At 37.3% G+C, this 27,688-nt stretch overlaps 4 protein-coding genes across 13 annotated transcripts in view; 2 read left to right on the top strand and 2 right to left on the bottom strand.

The window, feature by feature from the left end:
* Nucleotides 1-27,688, bottom strand: part of LOC113514422 (glucose-6-phosphate exchanger SLC37A2) — a 221,768-nt gene that overhangs the window by 176,440 nt on the left and 17,640 nt on the right. For 5 of the 9 annotated variants that reach the window (XM_026898508.3, XM_026898509.3, XM_026898511.3 and 2 more), the window contains one exon: nt 24,459-27,427. In XM_026898508.3, coding sequence (XP_026754309.2) covers nt 27,352-27,427 — 76 coding nt within the window. In that variant the 3' untranslated portion in view covers nt 24,459-27,351. Of the gene's footprint in view, nt 1-24,458; nt 27,428-27,688 lie in introns of those variants that run through there. The other 4 variants (XR_008252595.1, XR_008252594.1, XM_052892789.1 and 1 more) reach the window with 2 other exon arrangements.
* LOC113514403 (transcription factor ETV7) lies at nt 60-9,382 on the top strand. 2 transcript variants are annotated; one of them, XM_026898485.3, is made up of 4 exons: nt 60-295; nt 6,216-6,339; nt 7,213-7,367; nt 8,501-9,382. In XM_026898485.3, the coding sequence occupies exons 1-4, from the start codon at nt 293-295 to the stop codon at nt 8,567-8,569; spliced, it is 351 nt and encodes a 116-aa protein (XP_026754286.1). In that variant the 5' UTR covers nt 60-292; the 3' UTR covers nt 8,570-9,382. The 2 variants fall into 2 exon arrangements, with proteins under 2 accessions (XP_026754286.1, XP_052748751.1); XM_052892791.1 differs by lacking the exon at nt 60-295 and adding an exon at nt 5,598-5,693.
* On the bottom strand, nt 12,410-22,104 carry LOC113514439 (uncharacterized). The gene is made up of 8 exons (XM_052892785.1): nt 21,669-22,104; nt 20,863-21,046; nt 20,354-20,775; nt 20,056-20,148; nt 19,747-19,886; nt 19,302-19,484; nt 18,316-18,423; nt 12,410-17,937 (listed from the first exon to the last, which is right to left on the bottom strand). The coding sequence occupies exons 1-8, from the start codon at nt 21,730-21,732 to the stop codon at nt 17,065-17,067; spliced, it is 2,067 nt and encodes a 688-aa protein (XP_052748745.1). The 5' UTR covers nt 21,733-22,104; the 3' UTR covers nt 12,410-17,064.
* On the top strand, nt 22,239-23,626 carry LOC113514423 (gamma-secretase subunit pen-2). The gene is made up of 3 exons (XM_026898512.2): nt 22,239-22,504; nt 22,846-22,950; nt 23,379-23,626. The coding sequence occupies exons 1-3, from the start codon at nt 22,444-22,446 to the stop codon at nt 23,516-23,518; spliced, it is 306 nt and encodes a 101-aa protein (XP_026754313.2). The 5' UTR covers nt 22,239-22,443; the 3' UTR covers nt 23,519-23,626.

The raw sequence follows: 27,688 nt of genomic DNA, 5'->3' as shown, positions 1-27,688 counted from the left end.
TTTCAGTGTAGTACCTATCGTATAATATTTTTTACGTATACAGGATCGTTTGCATTCATTCATTCGAACATGAAATTCACGATTCACAAATTTACTTGTTCATTCATTCAGTCGTCAACATCTGTTGAGGAAGGTTGTGCTTACGCAAGTAAGTAGGGAAATTACGCGCTAACTTCGTATACGCCATTCGGTTTTGCGAATTATTGTGGAGATTTTGTGATTAATCAAATAAAGTGAAAATTGGTGGTTGAAGATACCAGGAATAAAAAGGGATTTATTTATCACTATTTTTATGGTAAGTTATTCTATTATAGTATAATATTGGGTAACCACTGACATAACTGCCCCTGTTTTAGGCATCTGTTCACAATTACTTTTATAATAAATATTAGGGTATTAACTAATATATAATTAACTAATTCAATGTAACAATTAATATGTATTTAGAATAATTATTTGGACATATGTAATTGATAAATTTTTACTTAACATGTGCTAAGACAATTATTATTAGATAAGGCTGTGTAGCTGTATTCCGTACGGTAAATTATTCCGATTACATTTATTACCTGTATTCGTTCCGTATCGGTATATAAAATATCCTATCTTGTAAGTTAGTATACAATCCATTCGAGTCCCAAATTGCATTTAATTTGTTTTTCGTGAAAAAGTAACAAGCAACCATTCGTCCTCGCAAACATTCGCATTTAAATAGTACACAATGTGAGCAGGGGTGATGCGACCAGCCTCCTAGGTACTGTTCATAACAAACAAGAATTGCCATTTGAAGGGTCATTTTCAACCAACTTTAAAAAGAAGGAGATTCCTGATTGATCACTGATGAATTAAGTTGTAATCTTTTTTGTTTGTTACCTCATAACTCCGTCAGTTGTAAATCGATTTGGAAAATATTTTTATATCTGTAAGAATAGATATACTTAAAAAAATATTAAAATCGGTTCAGTAATTTTAATTATTACATGCAATGATCGAATGTATCCCAGTTTATGTTCGATTTTGTCCACCAAAACCTCAATCCTACTAGATCTTTTTCTTTTTATACAACTTAGAATGGCAAACAAGCTGACGGCCCACCTGATGGAAAGTGGTTACCGTCGCCTATACACATGAGCAGTACCATGGACATAATACAGTGTACTGCTTCGCCCATGATACCCCCCATGCGTTGCCATTCCTGAGGACTCAGGTGTTATTCCTCTGTACCCAGTAAATTCACGCCATATCCCACCCTTCAACACGATTGAAACACGAATGGGACAGAGGATTTGATAAACATATACGTTGTACTGTACCAAGCTGCCACGTTTCTCTTCTAGAGAGACTCCTGTGCCCAGCAGTGGAATGTTAATGAGTTATATTGGCATTGGCCTTAATCAAGTATCCAGGAGCCCTTACCAAATTTCATTAAAATATCTCCCGCCTCTTGGCTGTGTATCGTAGAAAATTATTCACATTTATTGATCCAAGAACATCGCTGAGTAGCTTCGACAGATAATATAAGTCTTATTAACATGGCACATATACATACATCACCGTCATCATATTACACTTTGACTGTCCACTGCTAAACATAAGCCTTTCCCTTTTGCCAGTAGTTGCCACGCTTGGCAAGCGGATTGGCAATAGCAGTCAGGCTTTAGAGAAGTTACAAGAGGGATTCTGTTGCCCATCCCTCGGCCTCCCTTAGTCGGCTCTTACGACACCCACGGGATAGGAAAGGAGGCCTATTCTATGTCGCGACCGCACGGTACATAGTATATGGAGGGTTTATTTAAAATCATCAATCAAACTTAGACCATTCCGCATTTTTGTTCAAAATTATAGATGTCAATTTTATGGGAGGCGCCCTCTTACAATAAATTTAGGAGGCTGATTAATCAGTCAATGGATGCGCTAACGCAATTTTGTTTGATTTATAATTATAATCTTAGATTCTAGCAAAGATCCCCTCTTAGGTACACCAACAGCTTGCTTAGCATCTCAAGCATAAAAAAATTACGCAAGATTGACATATATAAATAGAAATAAGAAATTAATTAAATGGGAAATGAAACTTATTTATATAGGTATTATATCCTATACAAAAGCAAAGGAACAAACAAAGCCATGTATTAGAATGTTTTGGTAATTTTTACACACGTATTATTTTCAGGGATGGGCTAGATCTTAAAAAGGGCACACATGTATCTACCTACCAAGAGAAAAAATTGAATACGGAAAATTTTATTTGCATTCTATATTGCGAGGAAACGTCATTACTATTATTTACGTCAATATCCTTTAAAGTTACCAATTTAAACATCCGATACTTAAAGTTCACAGGTATAAATTAAAAAAAAACTTCCCATACTACTTAATCAGTATGTAACATGTTTCCTTCGTCTTAAAAAACAATTACGCGCCATAATGACGAGTTCCCGCCATTGTGTTGCCGGATGGAGAGAGCGCGGGAGAGTTGGCGGGAAACGCAACAATAGTCGACAATTATCTTAAATTGCGGATTTTATACTCTCACGGCTTTCTCAGAAATATGTCAGTATATATGTATGTCAGAGTAATAGCGGATGCTTCACTCTTCCATTTTTATCATAACATTTGCTACCTATTGTTTTACTGTTGGTCGATTATGAGGCGCCATTCCTAAGTCTATATCTAAAATTTAAATTTGATATCACAGCAAAATTATTATTCTAAGGATCAATATGAACTAATTTTCTAATAGATTTGAGTAAAAATTATTAAAAATTTAGTTTGTGATAGTCTATAAAACAGTAATTTTGCAAAATTACCAAATTAAAATAATAAATACAAGTTTAAAGAAATAGCGCCTCAGAATTTGTCACATTGTCACGATGTATATATAGTATACGGTACGTATACATATATTCTTATACCTACTATTCACCTAGTTTACGAAATCTACAGAATAAATTTTAATGTAGGTAACTAGTTAATCTTTTCGAAAATAAAATATAAAATTGTAACTGTAATAATAAATGTGTAACGAGCGTAAAGATACACTCGTCCATCCGAACGTACTATGTTATGACATAGTATAATGTACTTTCGTATACTTCATAATTTATGCTGAAGATTCAGTCTGCAAATTCATCCGTAGCTCGTTTTATAATAATGATAACGATAGGTAATTAACTTTTTATTTAGAATAAACAATACATTATAAACAGCCCAATAAAATGTAACCATAAACAATGGTGCATTAAAGGATGTACGTAGAGCAGAACAGACGTTATATCTTTGCCAGCGGATAATAAAAAGCCGACGTTCCTTTTTTGAGACGAGCGGAAGTGTCGATTTCGATTATGGTACGTCCGTCCGTTTGGCGGGAAGGCGCGTTTCCGTTAAAGTTGGCGGGATTTTTTTTTTATAATTTTTCCCTCTGCTGTAAATAACAGAAATACAGGTAATTGTAAAATAAATAAGTGTATGCCACTACATACAACCTACACCAACACATACAACATACAACCATTACAAAAAAAAAATCAAATAAATTTTATTATGATATTATTATAAAACACTATCGTGACTCAACGCGATGGATAATTGCAGATAAATAGTACGTACATATCTGCTTTTTATTGCCAACATTTCGACTTTATTTATTTTAGATATACTTAATATCTAAAGTCAACAACGCGAACATTTTAAATTAACTAATTTTATTGTGATTCTTAATAAGTATACTATCAATTTTAATTTTGTTTATTAAATACAGAAATAATATCTTATTAATATAATAACATTGTAACCAGACAACCCGTCCTTTACATCGGAGATATTTAAGAAAAAATGAAATGGGGCTTCTTGATAAGATCAATAGAAGGCAAAACAATACGTTTTAGTATTGTTTTCTGTCTGTACTGTTTTTGGTATTATGCAAAAATTACTCTACCAAATTAGAGGCGGTTTTTACAATTATGTTCTGAAGGTCCAAGTTAAAATCTTGTGTAAGTTTTATCTAAACGTAGTCACCCATTTCCAAAATCCCCAAATGTAAAGTTACGGGCAAATTCTAAGTTATCATCATTTTTATTATATAGTTTTACAAATTAGGTATACATAAAATATAGAATATTAACTATTCTATTTTTATTATTAACCTCTGATGTTCCACTGTAGTGCAAAGGTTTCCCTCCATTCTTCTGATCCACTTTTCATCATCTTTAATGCGCGTTTGCGAGCGCAATGTGATGTTGAATACGCCATCAACAGGGAATTTATCTGCACATACTAGAATCGTATCGAGTACAGTGCGGTTTCCAAGGAGCTTCCTTTTGCGAATTTGTCTATACTTTCAGATTGGCCCCACAGAATTCACTTACACAATCAATTTAGTAGTTTGGGTTTTAAATAAAACAAAAATGCCACGATTGAAAACAGTGCTTTATTTGTTTTGTAAAGCAAAATAGATTATTATTGTATAGATAAACAATAAATATAATAATAATATAAACAATAAACTCTTGCGACATACTCGGAGACAGTGGCGTAGTAAATACCTTTTCACGCATGGCTACACTGTTGCTAGGAAACGAGCTCTCGTATGAAAAATAACAAGACCGTTATTTTCATACGAGCTTGAATACACGACCAATCAAACATACCAAATTCTTTGTAAATAATCTATAAATTCATTGCAATTATATCTATTATGAGTACATTCATTATGAAGACTGGAATAATCATCTTATGTCCCCGTTTCCTACTGCCAAAGAACGCACATGCACATAGAGGCTGGCAGTTTTTACTTTAATAGATGATAATGGAATGGTAACCCCACCCGCGCTATCGGTATACACCGGCGGGGCACCAGTGAAGGATAATAGGTGAGGGTGAAGTAGGTCAAATAGCCCATCGTGACGAATTCAACAAGAATTGTTGAATTCGATGGTTTCCAGGGGGAACCACGTGAAGGTCGACCTAATAGGGCATATTGCTAGCAATGGGGCTGTCAAACTCCATTGCTAACAATCCCTTTCCCCCTGGACTGGCAATTCATCCACGCAACTAAATGTCTTCATACATACATGTCGCTTACTTTCGTTCTTCTGTACTAATCACGTTTCGCCCATGAGACATCTGTGCTTGTACTGAAAACCAGTCCAGTTTGAAGAGTAAGATGGCAGCAAAATTATAGGGCACAGAAGCATATGGGAGACGCACGGTACGACATAAGAGATACTATGGGAAACGTAAAATATTGTGTGATATCCGTGGGGTCATTCATGATAATAGACGACGGTTATCACATTCCATCAAATGGGATGGACCGACCACTAATTTGCCAAAAAGAAAATGAAATGCCAGTCGGGAGTGTAGGTACTATTATTTATTTGTATAATTTGTACGGATTAGTGACGTATTATGTATAATTGTGTCAGGATGTCACCATCCTCCGTCGACAGTCGTCGGCCAACAAAAGCAAATAATTATATAATAGGCCACCCGTCAGCCGCCACATTTAATCCGCCATTGCTCGCCCACATCCCGTTTCCGGCAAAATGGCGCCGAATCGGTTTCCGCGATGCTATTCAATATTTGGTATTTGTTAATTTCTGAATGTAACGGATATCCTATATTGTCGCGCTCGCGGCTCGACCGGTTGGCTGTATTCAAATGGATTACATTATATCGAGAGATGTATTCAGGTGCATTATTTGTCCCTACTTGTATTGCAATAAATAGACGGCAAACTTTTTCTAGCAAAACTGATACATTATTTGTCTATGTTAATGTCTCTCCGTATGAGAATGTTGCTATTATCAAACTTCTGAGTTGGAATATAGCTAACAACAATTTAAAGTTACAACTGATGGAAAACCGTTAGCAAAGAGACAGCGGTAGCTGTGGCAGTAGGCTCGCCCCTTATCATGTTGATTTCTTGACATGTGTGATCATATCGAATAGAAATTGAGTTCACAAAAACAGTGACAGTCGATAAATTCCTCTAGAGGATTAGTCCTGTGCATACAGTAAAGTTGCACTGTGTTATTTAAATTTGGCACTACACTATACTAAATTAACAAAACAAAAAAAAGGCTTTATATAGGCTGTGTTTATCAATTAATAAGTATTGAATTTGTAAGTTTTCGTATAAAATTTGTTCAAAATATTGGCACCATTTTTAAATTTAGAATTTCAATTAACTTTTTTTGTTTTGTGCGCTGCAGACGTTCGAGTGCGCCAGTGAGAGCATGCCGTCGCGCGCCCGCTGCGAGCGCGTGCCGCCCGCCGACGGCGGCGGCTGGACCGCGCTGCACCTCGCCGCCTTGCAGGAGGACGACTTGCCATTAGGTATTGTCATGTTACCACGCACATAGCTCGCCAATCGAATAACAACTGAACTCTCCCCGTTCTAAATGGAATGTGAGTCAGGCCCCATTTTGTTAGACACTAGCTTTTTGCCCGCTACTTTGTACGTGTAGTTGCAAAAAAAGAAAAACCAATGCTGTAGACTACTTGTAGATGTGGTGTCAAGATAAAACATACCCCACACTTTAATACCTCCAGGAACATAACTGTGACAACCGTATCCAATTCAGTGCAGGAGTTTTTGTGTGCTACCGGAATAAACATACGAATAGATATTAGTCTTCAAATTCAATTTTTTTCTTAAATGTCTCCCGTGTACAGGCATTGTTTTACCAGAGGGGAATTTTGTACAAAAGTCGATTGCGAGTACCTCTGTCCCATTCGTGTTTCAACCGTAAAGCAGTTGTGTTTGCATGACTGTGTTTCGGTTTGAAGGGTGGGATATGGCGTAAATTTACTGGGTACAGAGGAATAACATCTGAGTCCTCAGGAATGGCACCGCATCGGGGGTATCATGGGCGAAACAGTATACTCTGTTATGTCCATGGTACTGCTCATGTTTATAGGCGACGGTTACCACTTTACATCAGGTGGGCTGTCAGCTTGTTTGCCATTCTAAGTTGTATAAAAAAAAAGGTATATAGTATCTTTCAATGGTTGAAGTAATGGGGATGCTTGTCCCCATTACTATCAATATTCCTTGTTAGGTAAACGTCACATGGTTAATCTAAAAACCATTGTAGTTAATTTGTCATGATGGACTAACTGAGCTGACTTCACCCCCATCATTTTATCCCCCACTGTATACGGTTGGCGGAGCATTCCATGTACATATGAGTGGTTGTGCACCCGCAGACCCGCGGTCGTGGGGCCGCGCGGAGGTGGGCCGCTGGGTGGCGCGGCGCGGCGGGCTGCCCGAGCGGTTCCCCATGAACGGGAAGGCGCTCTGCCTCATGACCAAGGAGATGTTCGCCAGCCGCGTGCCGCACTCCGGCCACGCGCTGCACCAGGTCAATACTCACTCTTTATATAAACATAATATAGGTATATAGGAGGGAAAGGGATTGTTAGCAATGGGGTTTGACAGCCCCATTGCTAGCAATATGCCTTATTAGGTCGACCTCCACGTGGTTCCCCTGGAAACCATCGTGAACAATTCTTGTTGAATTCGTCACGATGAGCTAACTGACCTACTTCATCCTCATCTATCATCCTTCACTGGTGCCCCGCCGGTGTATACCGATAGCGCGGGTGGGGCTACCATTCCATTATCATCCATTAAAAAATGTGTGTAGGTGTCGCGCAGATGCAAACTGGAAATCAGTGAATGCACAAGAGTTCATGAAAACTTCAATTTAATGTTTTTATAACCAGATACAAAAAAAATAAAGTTTTTGATGAACATCGCAGCTCACTGTAGTCACAAACATCACAGGATACATACATTCTTGAAGAATTTGTAAGATGTAATTTCATTGTTGTATCCCATGCTTCAATCCAAACCACTACCATGTAGGAATAGTGACTTCAGAACAGCGCGTCTTAGACTTGACTGAAATGACACTGTCACTGTTAGTGAGGGACGACACCATCACTAGATTATAACACCAACACGGTGGTAAACTCTGAATATTGCAAAAGAACTGTCAAAATCGGCTCAAAATTGGTATATGTCGTACAACGTAAAAAAAGTGTGATCACCACCGCCAGGGGAAGATTTTGTACAAAAGTCATTTGCTTGGGTATCTCTGTCGCATTCGTGTTTCAACCGTGAAGCCATTGTGTTTCCATGGCTGTGTTTTGATTTGAAGGGTAGGATATGGCGTGAATTTACTGGGTACAGAGGAATAACACCTGAGTCCTCAGGAATGGCAACACATGGGGGGTATCATGGGCGAAACAGTATACTCTGTTATGACATGGTACTGCTCTGTCTATAGGCGACGGTTACCACTTTCCATCAGGTGGGTCGTCAGCTTGTTTGCCATTCTAAGTTGTATAAAAAAAAAAAGTAAACCCTAAATATCGCAAACGAACTGTCAAACTGTATCTGCAAAAGAATTGATAAAGATGTCGTACAACATAAAAAAGAGCGACCACCACCGTCCATTTTCATTCACTGAAAAAGGCATTTCTTTTCCAGGATTTCAGAAGAAGATTAGCAAAGGCGTTGGCCCTTCAGGAGTTGTTCGAGAAGATGTCGCCTATGTAATGTACAAACAGGAATGTTTGGAACTTCCCCAGGATCGTCCTTTCTGAATCGATTTTTATAATTGGACTGGAGGCAGTGGACGTGCGTGTATATAACACTGTTGTAATATATACATATTTTTCTATCGACTTAAGAGAATCGTGTTAGTGAATTAAAAACAAATACTTTAATGAGAAATTATCAAATGTAGGCATGTGTAGGTGTGCTTTGTTATTTTACAAGGTTTCTCGAAATAGTGGCAGGTGTTAATTGTAATTCGACATTTTTAACAAATTCTGCTTTCTACATTCATGTTTCATTTACAGGATAGCAGTGCAGTAGTTTGTTTTTTATTTGGTAGATGGCGCGTTGTTAAAAATGTTGGAAATTGGCAAAGCGCCAGATACAGCTCGCTCCACCACTTTGCTAGATTGCTAGTAATGCAGATTACCAGTCCCGTTGCTAACAATCCACCCTATCATGTCGATCTCCACATGGTTCCCCCTGGTAACCATCGCGGTTACCAGGTTTCTAGTGGAATTCGTTACGATGGGCTAACTGACCTGCTTTCATTCTCACCTATCACTTGTCACTGGTGCCCCGCCAGTGTATACCGATAGCACAGGCGGGTTACCATACCACTATCAACCATTAAAATAAAACAGTTTGTCCTATTGGAAGGTTAAATATTTCAAGCTAAACTATTTTCTAATACAATATGTGATGGAAAAAATATTGCAGTCACCAATCTATTCTATTTTTATTTTAGTGATGGAGATATCACATGATATCCTTCCATTACCGTTCTTATTATTATGTTCCTATTATATATATATATATATATATATATATATATATATATATATATATATATATATATATATATATATATATATATATATATATATATAGCGTATTAATAAACTATGAGACTTACCTGTAGTGCGACAATAAGTTTAGAATAAGTTTTTAAATGTTTTATAATTTATGTTTCGTTTGCACTTGAAACTCGTACAGGGCGTGTGAACGTTGTTCAAAAGACCATGTTAGTGGCAAGTCGATCCAGCATTAGAGGCGGGCTAATTATAATGTAGTCACATGTCGTTTATTGCATTTTGATAAGCACAATGCTGCACATTATTCGGCCGCCTGGCAATGATGTGTATCACCGCCAAATATTTTGTTTTTTATACAGGCGTATAAAAAAGTTTTACTTCGATTTTGAATGTATTTTAACAAAGTGACATTTGAAGTGCAAGCGAGCGAAAGGTCAGTATTATGGATACCAATTTAACGTTGTTACTACATACATAGTGTTAGCTTCAATATTTTTATATTTCTAGTCAAGGATGTAAATAAATGATTCGCATTCTATTGTTTTGTTATTCTTCTAATACCATAAACTCTATGAAAACTATGATGATATGTGCAGCGACGGCCTCAGGGGTGGCAAACAGGGCAATCACCCAGGGCCTCGCTCTCGAAGGGGCCTCGCGTAACAACCCAAGCAAATTTTAAACGACCAGTGAGTGACATTTTATCTAGTGGTAAGTTACAAAAATTTCCCTATTTAGGCATTTCAATCACGAATGAACTAAATTACCAGCACTAAAAAATACAAATAAAAAAAACTATTGTAAAAAAAATGACAGTTTTCTTGAATCAGCTGAAAATTTCCATTAATTTGATATATATATTTTAAAACTCAAATTTTATTTATTTGTATAAATTTCTCGTCAAATATGACAAATACCTAAATTAAACAACCACATCTAGTTCCGCATTACATACTTTTCACGAAGAATAAAGGGTCTCGCAAAGATCGCAAAAAACTATCGACCAGAGAGCCAGCCTCGCAATGGGTAGGGCCGCCGCTACATATGCGCTATTGTAATGTAGCCTGTAGCACTACTCCGCCAACCTACATCATTTATTTAGTACTAGCCTATTCCCGTGACTTCACCCGCGTGACAGGGATAAAAAGTAGTTTATGTCCTTCTTTATCCCGTACAGTACGTGTATATAAAATTTTCTAGTGATTGGTTAAGTCGTTAAAGCGCTATAAGGTAACAAACAAACTCACTTTCACATTTAAATAAGAATTTCAGTGAAACGAATCCTATATAATCTTTATTCTAAACGTTACAGACAAAGCCACGGATTCCTACTGATGCGTTTGGTCTTCCTCTCTTTTTAATCAAACGTCAAGTTGAAGGAGTCGAAATGAAACGAACCATTATTTTTTAACATTAAATCTTTTATTATCTTACAACTAACAAAGGTAAGGCATTTGAAAGGCTGGACGCTTTCGTACTTTGTACTGTATTCGCTTGACACTGGGCCCGCGAGCTCGCCGGCTGCCGGGCCCGGCATATCCAAATACTGGGATCAACTTTAGTAAAAACTATTTCATGGTCTTACGTCATTTTGCATTTTGAACACTTTTCAAACGGTATTACGGTTCATAACGATACCGACACTTCTATGACCACGTGTTTTAGACCAATAACTACATAGAACACGCCATTCGCTAAACAAAAATGTCTGACACCTTTAAGGGGTCGAAACTCACTAGGTGTGTAACGAGTTCTGCTATCGTAAATGGCGCGTCGAATTATAAATATCCCAGATCAACATTAGATATTGTTTTGAATAGCACAATAGTAAATTAGCTAATAATTATCTTGTAACTAGACAATATCCGGATAATTTTACCTTCTACATGGAACAAATCAAATAACGTCGAAGCAAGTGCTGCGACATCTGCGTAATAAATGAGAAAACAATTTTATTTCATTGCATTAAATATTTTTAATCAAATTTAAAACATTTTAGAAAATACTAAAGTTGGTCAGGTTGTAGTTAGTTACAAGGCAATTAGCAGCTTCACGACGGCGCGCGACTTCTATATCTGATATGTTATAAATTATTGTTCACTGTGGATTCTTACAAATAGATCATTTGTTGTGTAGTGCCCCAAGTTTTACAACTATAATCTTTTTCTTATTAAGGATATTTAGTAAACAATCTTGGTATAACTATTAAACGAAATTAAATATTTTTTACCAATAATTACAAGATGGCGCTTAAACGGTTCAACTAACCGTAACAAAATTTGGCATACGCGTAGCATTTGGTATAAAGAACTCAAATTACCTTTATCCCGATTACGAATTAACCACTCGACGCAAAAGCCTTGTTATTCTAGCAATGTGAACATGAAGTAATACCAAGATTATTTGTTAAATATACCAATTAAGAAAAACTGACAATAGATTTAGAATTAATTTAATTTTGACTTAAGTACATTTATATATCAATGGGAAAAATTAAAAAATAACGGTATATCCAAATTTACTATTTACATTCTCATTATCAATACATGATTAATTGATTTCAAGATTTAAATAAAGTAAAATATTCCTAAACAAAATATATGATGTCTCGAGATAAAATGGCGTCAACTAAAAAAAACATTAATAACTTTGAGTTCACTCAATACATTTGCAAATGCGTCCGCGGTATCCAAGCGATGGACGTACGCGTTTTGTGCTCCACGTGGGAGCAACTTTGTACTAAAAATTTACAAGATATAATGGCCTAATAAGTGTAATTGTTTATTCTACGTCACAATATACATGTCACATTTGAATCATAACGTTATATAATTAATGATCAATGTCAACTTATGAAGTGATTTTGGTTCACCAAGTTTTTGTCCTATATGTATATAATCCAATATATATATATATATATATATATATATATATATATATATATATATATATATATATATATATATATATATATATATATATATATATATATATATATATATATATATTCGTATATATATATAGTCAAAATAGACCGCGGCATCGTTTGCGCAACCATACAAATATTGAGCGAACGCAATATGTTTAAATAATATTATTATAAAAATAAACATATTTTTACTAAAGTTTTATATTCATCTGGCAACACTTAGAATAATAAAAAGTGGAAATATGACAAAATACTGCAGATCTAATCGTATCATAATTGTATGTGTATTCTAAAATATATACATGAATATTGTTCATACAGCACAGAAGAATATATTTCGTTTCGCCTTAAGTACATCTCTGTAAAATGTGGAAAAATTTACTTCCATATGGTGTATCAATTACAACTGACTGAAATGGTGGTGGCTAAGTTTCAAGTTGTTAAAAAAAAAAAAGAAATGTCTAGAATAATATTTAAACACCACATATGGAGTACAGTCGAATACAATTTCAATTTATAACAGGTGCCTGTGTACCTCAAGCATAATTAAAAGATACTAATCGACTTGCAATATAATATGACTCAACTATTTCCAGGTATACTCAAATGAATGAATGATAGAATGAGTATACTTTATTTGCATTTACAATATAGGAAATAAGCAAGACAATTTACAAACACAACGATACAATTGTATAAGTACAGTAAGGCGGTCTTATTGCTGAGAGCAATCTTTTCAAGACAACCTTAGGGTAATGGACTAATTGTTGTACAAGTAGGTTGATTACCTCCTTGATTACCTTAACAGGAAAGTGAATATATACACCGGTACACTTAACCAGAACGTAACAAAGAGTACTATTAGTACAGTCGATGAAGGTTTTCACCTCTGATTTTGTCATGATTTTCGATTTAAGGGTTACTAAAAGGATTGGAAAATTAATTAAAAACATAAATCATGCATATAAATATTAAAAAAATATATTTTATCTAATTAAACACAAATACTTAAGTAAGAGTGGTTAAATCTGCATTTTTTCCTATTTTCAACAAAAGGGGTGGATTTCACCCCTAAAATGCTAAATAGCGCAAGACGAGCATATGCCACTTTTGCAGTAGAGAGTAAAACATACTCAATCCCAAATTTTCATCCAAATCTATAGAGGTTCAACGAAATCGGAGGCTGTAGCTGATTTTTGCCTTCATTGACTGCACTATATCCCCTTTTTATGTTAAAACAGAAGCAACATATTTGTCGAGTATTACCTATATTAGGCCAATGAAACTGCATTCGACTGTATTTTACATGTGAACTATTTACAATTGCCTAATAATTAATATTGTATTCCTAGTAAATATATTTCCAACTATATAATTACGTGTACATTTAAGAATATTGCTCGTTTGGTTGCAAAAATATATAACAGTTATTATAGTAATATAGTTACATTACGCTATCGCTCGTTACTACACACCGCTGTGTACGCTCAACTTAATATTTCCCATACAAACCGCAGCGTACAGTCGTAATGTAAAGCAATATTTGGTCGGAGTTATGTATTTGTAAAAAGGAGGTAGTACGTGCCCCCTCGCCCTTACTAAACACTTCGTTACTGCGTCTGAACTTCGATAGACATTCATTGTAACAAATTGACTCGAACTCTTGATGTGACAATAGTTGAAAATACTGGGAAAAAATCGAAAACTATGTTTGAAAAAATTTGCATTTTTTTTAAAGATAAATAGGTTCAAGGATTCAGTTATTACCCGACTATAGCGAAGCAAAAACAAGGGTTATTAAAATATCATTACCGAGCGGACGCTAGCATATCCAATACTTAGATTCATTGTATTTGATCGTGCAAGCAATTTTTAGTTATAACTAAGAACGGTCCTATGGGAGATTCCACGTAAATGAAGCAACTCGCTCTAGCGGAAAAATGAGACGTGTGCCGATATAGTGCATTTTTTTACAACACAGGGGGTAAACGAGCATGCGGCTCACCTGATGGTAAGTGACTACCGCCGCCCATGATCACCCGCAACACCAGCGGCATTGCAGGTGTGCTGCCGCTGCCGGCTTTTTAAAAACGAATATGCTCTTTTCTTGAAGGTCATGATGTCGTATCGGTGAACGCGTAACGAAGTTCAGACACATGTCATGCAGGTATTGATAATATCTACGACTAATACGATTAAGTACACTATTTGCTACTTTAAAATGCTAAAAGGCAAGGATGTCGCGCCTGGCGACGCAACACGTGCGGTACAAAGCGCGGCCGCTCACGCTCGCCACAAATGGCATTCGTATTATTTTAATGATTGCTTTAAAAAAACGATACGCCTTCAACTGTGATATTGAACAAATATCGTGAGCCTTCATTTGTCAACAATGAAAGATTATATTTATATTTAAGGAGAAATAACAAGACAACTTGCCATCGACATAGAAATATTTAGGGAAAATATTTAATACATTATTTGCTTGTGGTGGTGAGATAATTTAATTACGTGGTACATAATTGTAGCTGACGTCACGCTGTGTAAAATAAAAGTAAAAAAAAACCAGTGGCGAAACCTATACTCACCTAATCGTGTGAATAATATAATGTAATTTATTTAAAGGTTTAGTATTTGAAGCGATACATGATTTTGTTACAAACAGAATATCAACTGAACCTTTTTCAATACTTGATAATTAAATTACCAATTGGTCGTATGAAGTAAATTCACTGCGAACCGACGACTTCACAATAGCTAACATATTAATCGGCACCTACTATACTACGATACTGCTATTACAATTATTATAAACAACCGTACATTATTGTGCTAAAATTTGGACTAAGATATGTGTGGCGCGACATGGAAACAAACACAATTTATAAGGGGCACAGCGCACCAGGCCACCAGGCGGCCACCAGTCGGCCACCAGGCGGCCGCCACCTCGCGTATGACACTCATGTACGCCAATACAATTTAAAGCTACAAATAATTATAATCTTTTCATGCGTACTACAAGTATTTCACATAATACAACTCATAAATTCCTTGCGTGTATGTAGCACGAGTCGTGTCGCCTCACTTCCTAACGTGGCTGCACTCCACGCGGCAACGTACACTACAGTCTTTGCTAATATTGACTTTCGCGGAAAATCACCGTTTCCCGGCGCGCAAGTAATACTAAAAAGCAGACCTTTAAACGTAAACCTACCGTAATTGTGGCAGTATATCAATACCAAATTGGTAAAGACGCAAATTAATAGAAATAATTCGTAATTTAATAATAAAATAAAATAAAAATACATTTCAAATATCTAATATAAGCTGGTGTCCAGCAGTGTGACCCTTAGAAATTGTTGAAGTTATATTTCAGACGAGCTACAACATTATTTGGGATGGAGTACCTGCGGTACCCAACACATATCGGACGTACCGGACATGCCCCCACCCCACCGCCAATCGATACTTACTCTCCGCATGTACATTGGCTGTTGTTTAAAAACACTAAAATAAAGGTCACTATTACAAATATCTCGTTTTATTCTCTATCGAGACGGTTTTATTGGGCGAATAAAGAGTAACGTCTTATTTAAAATAAGATGTCGACAAGAGTCGAGAGTGGTGAGTTAATAATAAATACCCTTTTGATCGGGTTTGAACAACATTGTTTATAATAGAGGTAGCTCTACTAAAATACACGCTAATAATTAAGATAAAGTGAGAGAAATGTGTAATGATAAACTTTTAAAGTTTAACATGGCGCAATACGATTACAATGTAGGCCGTGACAAGAGAACGGGTAGGTGAAGCAATGGACTGCCTCCTACGATATGATAAGAGACGCCTGTCTAAACAAAATTGTCACAAAATATGCATTCTGTGACAGCTCACCTGTAACCGCTGTGCTCTCGCGTGCTACGTCATTCTATGAACTATTTGTAACATTACGCAATAGAAATTTGGACGAAAGAATAATTACTAAAGATTATAAAATAATTGTAATAAATATTTACAATAATGAGTATCACTAAATATTATGGCAACAGGAAAACCCACCCACCCCACCGCGGCGCAGTCGGGTGGCCAGGAGAAACGTAAACACAGACACAGACACAGACACGTCACAGAGAGGTTTAACGTACCACTTGACAGTTATTTAACGTGTTAATTTGTGGCGATCTTCGGTGGTCTATTTGCATAATTATCTAATTACCTAAAAGTGGCAAGTTCGTGTCAATTATCACTAGTAATGGTACGAGAAAGTGACGAATCAAGAATTCATTACATATGAATAAAGTAACGAGAACATCCTCACATAGCGGCGCAATATATTTATAATTGCCGCTGTTCGAAGACAAGTCTCGGTTTAAAGTTAATAAAGAAAGCATGAACGTGTTAATTTGTTCAGTCTTACCACGCGAAACTTGGCTTTGCGGCCAATAGTTTTACAGTTTTCACGTTAAAACTCACTGTGACTATATTTCACACTCGTTTAAGGTAACTCAAATTGATTAAGATCTAAGGCACTGATGACGCACTTCGTGTGACGCGACGCCGGGTCGAACGCACTGCGAGCTGTGTACACCGCAAGCATGTAGCTAACTATAAGTACGCGGTCACCTTGTACCAGCCAATATGGTAACATATTTTGAACCCTTGCGTGGACAGATCATTCGTACACGGCGTCGAATACGAACCAACAATAGAAGCTATGTGCATTTAAGGTTAAAAGTGAAAACGGCCGACTGTTAATTGCCGTTAACGGTTACTTCGTTGTGGACGACGTTATCGGATAACGGCTCGTTAGCGTTCACATCACTGTCGATGGCCGGCAAGTTGTCTATGACCGAATTGATCGATTCGACCGTATTCCCGTCGTAGCCGGAGGCGCCGGGCCGCCCGGCGGCCGCGGTGCTGTCGGCGGCCGTAGTCGCCACGTTGGCGTTGGCGTCCACGGCCGCCGCCAGCTCCTCGTAGCAGGGCGGCATCTCGACGTTATTCCGCGCCTCCTCGTCGGCGCTGCTGGGCTCGACGACGCTGACGGTCGTGTTGAGCGCGTCCCGGCTGAGGTACTCGGGCGGCGGGCCGTACAGCTTGTACCGCACCGCGTCCGCGTAGGGCGGCGGCCTCACCGACCCGTCCGCCATCACCGGGTAGTTCTCGAAGTCCGCCCCCAGCAGCCGGATAGTCCTGCCGTTCAACGTGTACGTGTCGTTGGAGTTCAACCGGACGAAGTCCAGGTCGTCCACGTTTATCTCGGCCACGTTTGGCGTGTCCGGTCTCCGCTCGGTGGACGCCCGCCGGCCGAACCTCGGGATGCTGAGCTGAAACCTGCCTAGCTGCAACGTAAGCGGTCTCTGGCGCTCACCGATCTGCTCGATGACCCTCTCGAGCGTGTTCCTCCGGAGGGCGCGGCGCCTGAAGAACTCGAGCGGGGTGGCCATGTAGTTGAGGTCGCGGCCGCAGGCGCCGGCCTCGGGGTTGGTGAAGTAGAACTCGGTGGAGTCGAGGTCGCAGTAGGTGGCGCTGCGGTACGCGTGCGGCGGCGGCCGCGTGGGGGAGGTGCTGAGCGACGACGGCCGCACCGCCGTCATCTCCACGTCGCAGCACTGCGTCGGCACCTGCACCACACCACGACACCACCGTGCCAACACATGAGGAACTTTTATTTATTTAAATAATTTTATTGACCACAAGAAAATATGGTACAAGACTGTGACCAAATTTCTCTAGAGTAAGCCTCGAGAATGTTTAGACATGATTTAATTTTTACCTATCATCTTCCTTGGTATCCTACTAGCGTACACCAGTTGCGCAAGCAGGGGCTACCATTTAATGAGTAAATAATGTGTAACTCTATGTTTTAATTTAATGGTAAATGGAAATACACGAGGATTGTTTCTCGGTTCTCTTCATCTCTCTTTAAGCTTAAAATAAACTGGTGAGTTTTTGTCAATGTATAGTTATTTATTTCAGGCCGTAAGCTAGGGCGAGCATACCTGTCGGTAGCGCGAGGAGAATATCGAGGACAGCCTGGCGAGCCCGAAGCCGCCGGCGGCGGGCGACGGCGGCGGCGACGCGGTGCCGCCCGACCCCGCCCCCTCGCACTGCCGGGAGGAAGTTCTCGTATTAAAACGACACCAATCTCCGAATTTAGAATACACAATCAAAAATTGCATATCTGCTAGATGTGGCGATATCTACGTATGCGGGTAGGAAATAGATACGATCAAATTATGATGTGGAACGATTTACTTTCACGTTCGTTAGGACCCATGTTACGTACTGTTACAACCCTAGCATGTATACATTATATTGCTGACTAGCATATAATTTATTTCTATTTAAATCAGCAGTATTATGCCTACATAAACTTATACAAAATCGAAATCAGTCAGTCGTAATTTAGCTAGCCAAATTACTGTCCAACTTCGGACCTAATTTCTGCCCGCCGCCGCGCCGGTGTGGCCAATAAAACTGACTAGTTAGATTTATCATACAGACTCTATGAAACATTGAATCAAGGGTCTCGCACGTCGCCAGTCAAAGCGAACCTTCAAAATTAGTTAAAAGTGCAATGTTAACTGTGTAAAATATTAAATAAATAACTTTGATGTGTGGCAAAAGTTTTTTTTTTATTTATATTAAACAAGTGCCCCATACTAATAGTACGTATGTGTGCGATGAAATACTAGAGTTCTAGGACAACAAGTTTAGGGCCGTTGGTGTAAACAGTTGTGTTAACGCTTTATGAGTGGTTGTTTTGAACAGATATTAGGAAGGATTTAAAATGTGTTGCTAAATTAACGTTTAAACAAAGATATTGAAACCCCGCACACAATTACAGTATCTGTAATTATATACGGAGAAAACATAATCTACATTTACATTTACGAACCTGGGTTTGTTCTAACAAATATCTAAACTGTGGCATAGATGTGTAGTACAGTGGATTTCATTTATGGTTTATAGCGACCATTTGTACCTGTAGCGCGGCGGGCGTGGCGGGCGTGGCGGGCGTGGCGGGCGTGGCGGGCGTGGCGGGCGTGGCGGGCGTGGTGGGCACGGCGGACGCGGTCGGTGAGGAAGGCTCGGAGGCAGCAGGCGCGCGGCCCAGCAGCCGCGCCGCCTCGTAGCACGGCGGGAATGCGCCGCCCACGCCGCCCACCTGCACATGCCGTACCGCTCATTGTCGGACTACTGGCACAGGGAATTCTTTAAACTACCCTCAACTAAAATATCATTCTTGTATACGAGTACATGCCACTACCCCAATCTATTTACCACAGGCCGTTTCAGCCCCGCCGCTGTACCTGTGCACACTGCAGGCCGTGCCGCCGTACCTGTGCATACTGCGGCCGTGCCGCCGTACCTGTGCATACTGCGGCCGTGCCGCCGTACCTGTGCATACTGCGGCCGTGCCGCCGTACCTGTGCATACTGCAGGCCGTAGTGGCGGCGCGTGGCCCGCTCGGCCTGCGCGTAGCTCCGCAGCGCGGCGCGCTTCATATGCATCTTGCAGATGGCCGACACCAGCAGCACCACCGCGATCATGAATATTAGCGCGCAAGCTGAATATACAAACATAATATGTTATTTGCAATCATATCTCATGACAAAACATCACATTATAATAATCTCTTCCCTACAATCAATTATTCAAATCAGTAATCACTCATACATTGTTACTTTAATATTAAATTAGAAACTAAAAAACGAAAGAACGTGAAAATTAGGTACCTGTGACAGTGTATATTGTGGATTGTATGAACCCATAGTCATCTGGAGCGTGCCTGTCCTCATACAGCGGCGGGTACTCGACATCCATGTAGCCTGCAACAAAATATGTAACAATATGGAAGGCTGAAAATCATTTGGTACATGTGATATACCATTTTATCAGCAAGCATTCATTGCTAAATGCAAAAGTCAACATTAGTATAAGAAATGGTTGCGATTATTTTTAGCTTCAGCTTAAGGTCAAATATACTGGGTGTTTGATGGCAAGCGGTGAGTGTATGGGCATGGAGCGGCGCACCGTCGAGGCGCGCGTAGCGCGGGTGCTCGTCGCAGCAGGCGGGCTGGCGGCACAGCGCGGAGGCGGCGGCGCCGCGCGCGCAGCAGGCGGCGGCGGGCACGCAGCGGCCCGACGAGCAGTTGAGGCGGCCGGCGCGCGCGCACGGCCGCGCCGCGCCGCACAGCGCCGCCGCCTCGTCCTCGGCCGCGGCGCAGTCGGCGCGCCCGTCGCACACGTACGGCGCCAGCACGCAGCGCGCGCCGCACGCCAGCGCGCCGCGCCCGCACGCGCGCCCGCCGCCGCCCTGCACCAGGATGTACTTGCTCGCGCTGAACGGCGGCGCCGAGCACATGTACTGCCCGCTGTCCCCCGCCTGCAGCTCCGCTTTACTCAGCGTGCTGCTCACGGTCGGGCCCTGCGGCTCCGCCGTGAACCGCGTCGCCCTGCAATTCATTTTAATTGTTCACGTTTACATAATTTGTAACGTCGACGAGGAACATATTTTGAGTAAAACAAAACAGGACGCTCACCTTTCACTGGACCCGTTTGCAGGCACAAAGTTCCACACGTGGATTCTTGGAGTGTTATCTCCTCGCTGTTCACATACGAGTGTCAGGCTGTCGTTAATCCTTCTTACTAGCACATCAGTATACTCCACCTCCCCCGGACTGTATAGGTAGAGGGATGACACTGGAGGAGGCAGGTCGCATGTACCTAAAAATATTATTAAATCCCATAACTTTTTCTCCATAGACTACTATTGACTGAGGCTGTCCGAAATTTATATAAATATGACAAAATACTGTAAAGAAATGTATGTATGTGTATACTATATAATATAAAGGAAAAATTCTCTGGTAACAGGCTCCCATGATAATTTATATTTGTTTCTGAATTCAATATTATATATAAAATTTATTATTGCATTTTCAACTACATGGATTTGATATTTTTAATAAATGTAACATACATAGTCTATATGAACCTTAATTACTTATTGTGGGCACAAAATACGTGCCTATAAAAATACCATAAAAAGGAAAGCAGCGCAAAAGTGAAAGGATATTCCTATGGCTAAGAAATAATCCGTTACACCATAAAACGTAAAATCCGATGAATGAAGACCGAAGGTTTTTGTTACTTTTCATAACTATACAAAAGAGACTTTCCTTAAAATCCTGTGACTAATTGCTATCTACATTAATTTTAACAATTGTAATATATCTTCCAAGGTCCTTAAAATCAAAAATACTATTAAAAATTTGTAGAAATGCAATTTAAGTGTGACAACAATAAAGCAATTAAAAGATTATATTGATAAAACAAAAAGACTCACATGTTTTTGCAGCAATGATAATGAAAATAATATTTAAAACATGGCTTAGTATAGATGAAAACATTTTTATTTATTTTCTATTCATTCTATATATTGACAAGCAAAGTTACGACGCCATTTTTTGGTGTATTCCGTTGAATAGTTTTTATGAGATGTTTTGTTAAATTTGACAGCTGAATTATAGATCAGTTATATTATACTCATAAACAAAATGTACGTTTTTGTTAAAATTGCGCTTTCGGAGTTCCTGGAACAGAACGGACATTAGAAACTAATCTGTGGAACAAATAATAGCGTACGTTCCTTTCCTATTGTGATCCTAATCCAATTTTTTGTTCTAACCATAGAAAATAACACAATGTTATTCACGTATCTTATGGCACTAAAGCACTTTTACTACATCAATGTATATGAATATTATTTAATTTAAATAAATGTTTCGTATAATTTAAATAAACGAAAAATCAATTAATTATAGTTCGAAGGGACGGCGTGTATAAATGACATAACGTCAACGTCTTGTTTTCACTGTCATTATCATTTGATATAACAAAAAAAAATTTCGCATTGACAGTCCAACTAGTAGTTTGTTTTATTTCGCTGATTTTATAAATTGTTTCTTATTAACAGATACTTTTATATTATTTTTATTATTTGTAATAGTTTTCTAGGTACAATAATTTCATCAGTAGTAGTGACCAATTTCATTTTTGAAATTCACATTAAAATATAATTCATGCACTTGCACTATACTTAGACGTGCAATAAGTCAACAATGGATTTAGCTAGATTGCCAAATGACAAGAAACTGCAACTCTGTAGGTGGTATTTTAAAGGTAAACCAGTATTATTAACGTATTCTGTTTGCGTAGATATTTTAAGAATATAAAAAAAAAAAAAACTATTAAAAGTAAAAGCGCAATAAATTAGTCATGTAAACTCTACTTCTATCCTTTGCTCCCCAACAAATTAACAATGTGAAATCTGTTGGTGTATCTCTTTGCATTATTAATTATTACAGTACATTTTATATTGCTCTCCACTATCAAAATATTATCTTTTAACCTTTTAAGAATTCAAACCTATATCTCTTAGTTACAAGGGGTAAACTGTTTAAATAATTTTAGATATCACACTAAGACTTGAATGCTGGTTAACCTTTCTGTTATTATTACAGTTGGCTGTGTATTTCTGCCATTTGTTTGGGCTGTAAATACAGTGTGGTTCTTCAAAGAAGCATTTGTGAAACCACCATATGATGAACAAAAACAAATTAAGAAATGTATGTAGTACTTTATATTATTAGTCATAAGTTTGACCAGAATTACATTAAATAACTAGAATAATAGATAGTTTCCTCCATGGGATCCTCCATGGAAATCTAATGTGCACATTAGATTTCATAATGATTGGTTGAATGTTAAGGCACCAATAAGCAATTATTAAAAGTCTAAAAATTAAATGTTAGAATATAAAAAAAAATATATAAGTAAAAATTTTTTTTTGAAATTTGTATAGAACAAGTATAGCAAACAAGCTTATGGCCCACCTGATAAAAAGTGGTAATCATCATCTATGGACATGAACATCACTGTGGATATCACAGAATATATCATGCCTATGGTGGGTCTTACCATTCTTCCATAACCTATTATTATTAAACAGTTATAATTAAATTGAAATTTAACTTTTTTAATGGTTTATTTTTAGATGTGGTGATGAGTGGTGCAGGTGCCATTATATGGGCTATAGCTTTAGCCATATGGGTCACCATATACCAACTACAAAGGGTGTCATGGGGCGTCATAGGAGATGAGCTCTCCTTCATCGTACCGCTGGGGAGACCCTGAAGTAGAAGCAAACCACAAGGACGTCATAGATGGACTGATATAATTGCTTGTGTATATAATAACATGTTAAGTAATATTTTGGATAATTCACAATAGAAGATGGACTTTTGGAATGGCTTTTTGAAATTTAAGATGTAACACTATTAACACAAATAGAAAGGGTATATTCTGTAAAGAAACAACAAAAATGTGTTACACTAAGGGTTCTAAACTCAACATCAGATTATGTCATCCTGCAGCAATTCTACAAGTTGGTAAATCTCAACTTTGTTGACTAGTTGGTGTTGTAGAACAAGTAGTTGTACTAGATCTGTTTAACTTTTGTTTCTATAGTGGATGCCAAGCCTGCTATTACAATCCATTAATCTCTACTTAAATTTAAACAAAGGGATTCCTATGTACAAACTCTCTCATGCACATGAATATTGCAGATCTGCAGCAAACAGTTTAATGTACCTATAATGTGGCAAAGAATTACTGAATATTGTCTTTACATCATAGTTAATAATTAATTCATATTATTGTTGTGTTTTCCTTTCCATCACTCTACAATCAATTCATTTATTTACTATAAGCAAAGTAAAGGAAACAAATATCTCTAGATTGAATAGTCGGCATAAGTCTGTAACAAACGGACATTTTGCACAATGGGATACATCTACTGCTGTCTTTTGCATGTAATTGATTAGAAATCTGTAAAATATATGTATTGTTTATTTTTTACTGTAATGAGCATTTATTATTTTAAACTGGCTTAGATTTAATATTTTATGGTCCTATATACCCATGTGAGAACAAACTACCAGACCTAAGCCAGTTTAACAACCGAACTGGACACCGTCCAGTTTCTATAACTCAACATATAGCTTTATTTATTACTTAATCGCCAAACAGTTAACAAACCAATCTATCAAGTGGCTAGGATAAAGATAAACAAATGCATTATTTAATACTGTATTTATTAACCCAATAAAATTGTAATATATAAAGACCTTTTGTTTTTACATTATTTACATTTCTTCAGTTACATCTACAATACAAATTATGTAGTTTGTCTTGCAGGCGTATCAAACAGTACTGTGTCTATACATTATGTAAACATTGTGTTGTGTACACCGAGGTCTGAATACATTAAAATCAATGTCTTAATTCACATTTATAATAATTACAAAAAATTTGATTTTTTTGCATAAACTCTAATTTCTATACTTTAAATAAACTAGAACTCTCATGTAAAATTGTCAATTTTATTTTGTAATTAGCACATTTGTGAATTTATTTTAAAATATTTGCATATCTGTGAATAGTTATTAAAACAATATCTACACTCTACTAGATCACACTATATAACATTCCTCAACCAATCAAGAAAAATCTCAACACAAACTGCACTGCCATATATCATTATAAAATAAAATGTTTAAAAAGCTGTCATATTTCCATTCATGTCTCTCGTAGGGTTTTAAATGTCAGTCACTGGATTTTATATTATGAAAATGTTACACATCTTGTACACGTAGTTTTCAAAAGAAATTCGACACGAGATCTTGAATTTGCCTTTGTATCAGGGCATTTTAAATTAAGATACCAAGTTGTAGATATTGTAATTATTGCTTATGTTCTAAAAGACATTTTAAATTACTTGTAAAATTAAAACATTATAAAAAGCTCACTTAATAAGAATTAATTTAGAAATAAATTTCTTTTATCAATTATGCAATTTGTATATTAGATTAAAATAGCAATTTATACTCGACCAGACATCGGCCGACGCTCAGTGACACAGATGATCATTGAAGTTGGCGCATAAATTTTATGGTGTCTTCATTATGTGGGTATATTTTACTAAGAGTTCCTACTAATGCCCACAATTACATACTATGCTGAAAATTGTCACATATTAAATTCATTTAGAACCATTTTAGATTGTCATTAGTCACTTGACGTGCAACACGATTCATCTAGTTAGTATGTATAGTGAACTGAACAAGTTGACATATTATTATGATCCTGTATAGCGGCATTTTAACTCGCCTGACGAACCTCGCCCACATAACAACGAGTATACACCTAGAGATACTTTTCGAAATTGTATAAATAAATGCCACACTACAAACTAATACAAAATAAATCCGACTGTCCATACGTGTAGTAAAATTCGTATATTATTATTATATATCAGGATTGCAATTGCAGATTTAAATTCAAACATTTCCGATTATAAAAGAATATCATTATCAGACAAAGACACTAGTAGTTTCTTAACTAATTCCTTTCCTTTCTTCCAGTAAAAAGTCTATTCCTTTGAATCCAGTAAAAATAGATATATCTTCTCACACAACGTCGTAAGAAACCAAAACAGTACATACAGTATTATAATTTATCTTTTTAATATAATAGGAATATATTTTTTTATAAAGTTGTATATCAAATTTAAAAAAAAAACCTAATTATAAAACAATAATTTATAATATAATAAGTAGTCCAGACGGCACGTACTCGCGGTGAACTGTACACAACAGTAGTCATACTAGTAACGCGATAGTATGTGCTGTAACTGTGATGACACTACATAATATGCCCCTGGTAGCCCTCTATTATGGCAGACACAAGATTCAATAATTTTTCTAAAATAAAAAATTTACTAACAATTTAAAAAAAAATTAATTCCGGCTTATTTATATAATTAATATAGCTGTCAAGGAGTGTGTAGCACTCCCACAATTAAGACACATTTAACGACACGCTATTTATTATAATAGATCAAGCCGTTGAGGCGATTCTGGCATCTTTTGGATGGCATTACGTTTTTTATTATGCAGTTGGCTAAACATGGCGGTCTTCTGTAAGCAGAGTCGGGAGCCGAGTGCAGAGTGCAGAGTGCGCGTCGTCAACAACAATAAAACTACCATCTAAATACGCACACAACATTACAAAACAACGCACAAGGAATATCAGAGTATGAAATGCATTTATTTTTAACTACTAATATAAAAAAAGAACACAAATCACATACAAATATATATATAAATATAACTTCCGCATAAATATTGTCAATGTTTTCAATTGTACTAAAGTGTGTAATAGCATAAAATATAAGGATACAACATGTCGCCACTTCCCCTTAGGCATCTGCAGAACATCGTAAGGGGCGACTAGAGTTACAAAGCATAGAATAAGAGAAGCAATATATATATATTATACAACTTAGAATGGCAAACAAGCTGACGGCCCACCTGATGGAAAATGGTAACCGTCGCCTGTAGACATGAGCAGCAGGCAATTTGCCTGTTTTATATCTATATAAAACAGGCAAATATACTGTTTTATAAAAATATAATACAAGATATTTGCCTTTAGATTAAAACATTTAACATTCAATTAGACGCTGTTTTACTTTCCAATATAATTCATCTAATACATAATACAAGTTCTGTTAAGTTTGATCTCACTAGGTGGCGCTGTTATCCAAGAGTATTATATATATTATACATTTATTAATTTCCTTTAAAATAAATAATCTTGACACATATTTTTACTAAAATTATTTATTTTTATATGTAATTTCGTTTAAAAAGAAATGTCAATGTATAAAAAGAAACCGAGCCTGCTTTCCAGATATTGAATAGGATAAACAAAACATTACTATGGAACGGACACGGGAGTAAACTTTATAGATTCTTGCAATCTAACAATCACCAATAAAAGTTCTACTCACAAAAAATACTGAACAAAGGAAACTCCTCTTTTTTGACGTTGCGTAAAAATTCATACATAACTATTATACCTGTATATATATACACAATGTATACTACGCATATACTAGCCTACCATCACTCTATCCGTACGATTCTGGGCGAGATCAATCTCCTTTCTTGCCTTAATTTCACCACTTCTGATTTCACTACCCTGTAATAAATATATTAGTGTATTGAGACAATTCATTCGTTAATGTTTTTTTTATACAACTTAGATTGGCAACCAAGCTGACGGCCCTGATGGAAAGTGGTAACGGTCGCCTATAGACATGAGCAGTACCATGGACATAACAGAGTATACTGTTTCGCCCATGATACCCCCCATGCGTTGCCATTCCTGAGGACTCGGGTGTTATTCCTTTGTACCCAGTAAATTCACGCCATATCCTAATATAGGAAATTGGTAGTAGCA

This window comes from Galleria mellonella, unplaced genomic scaffold (assembly GCF_026898425.1).
Source record: "Galleria mellonella isolate WM207_F2 unplaced genomic scaffold, CSIRO_AGI_GalMel_v1 utg1650, whole genome shotgun sequence".
NCBI classification, from domain to species: Eukaryota; Metazoa; Arthropoda; class Insecta; order Lepidoptera; family Pyralidae; genus Galleria; species Galleria mellonella.
This window is presented reverse-complemented; position numbering and strand designations above follow the sequence as displayed.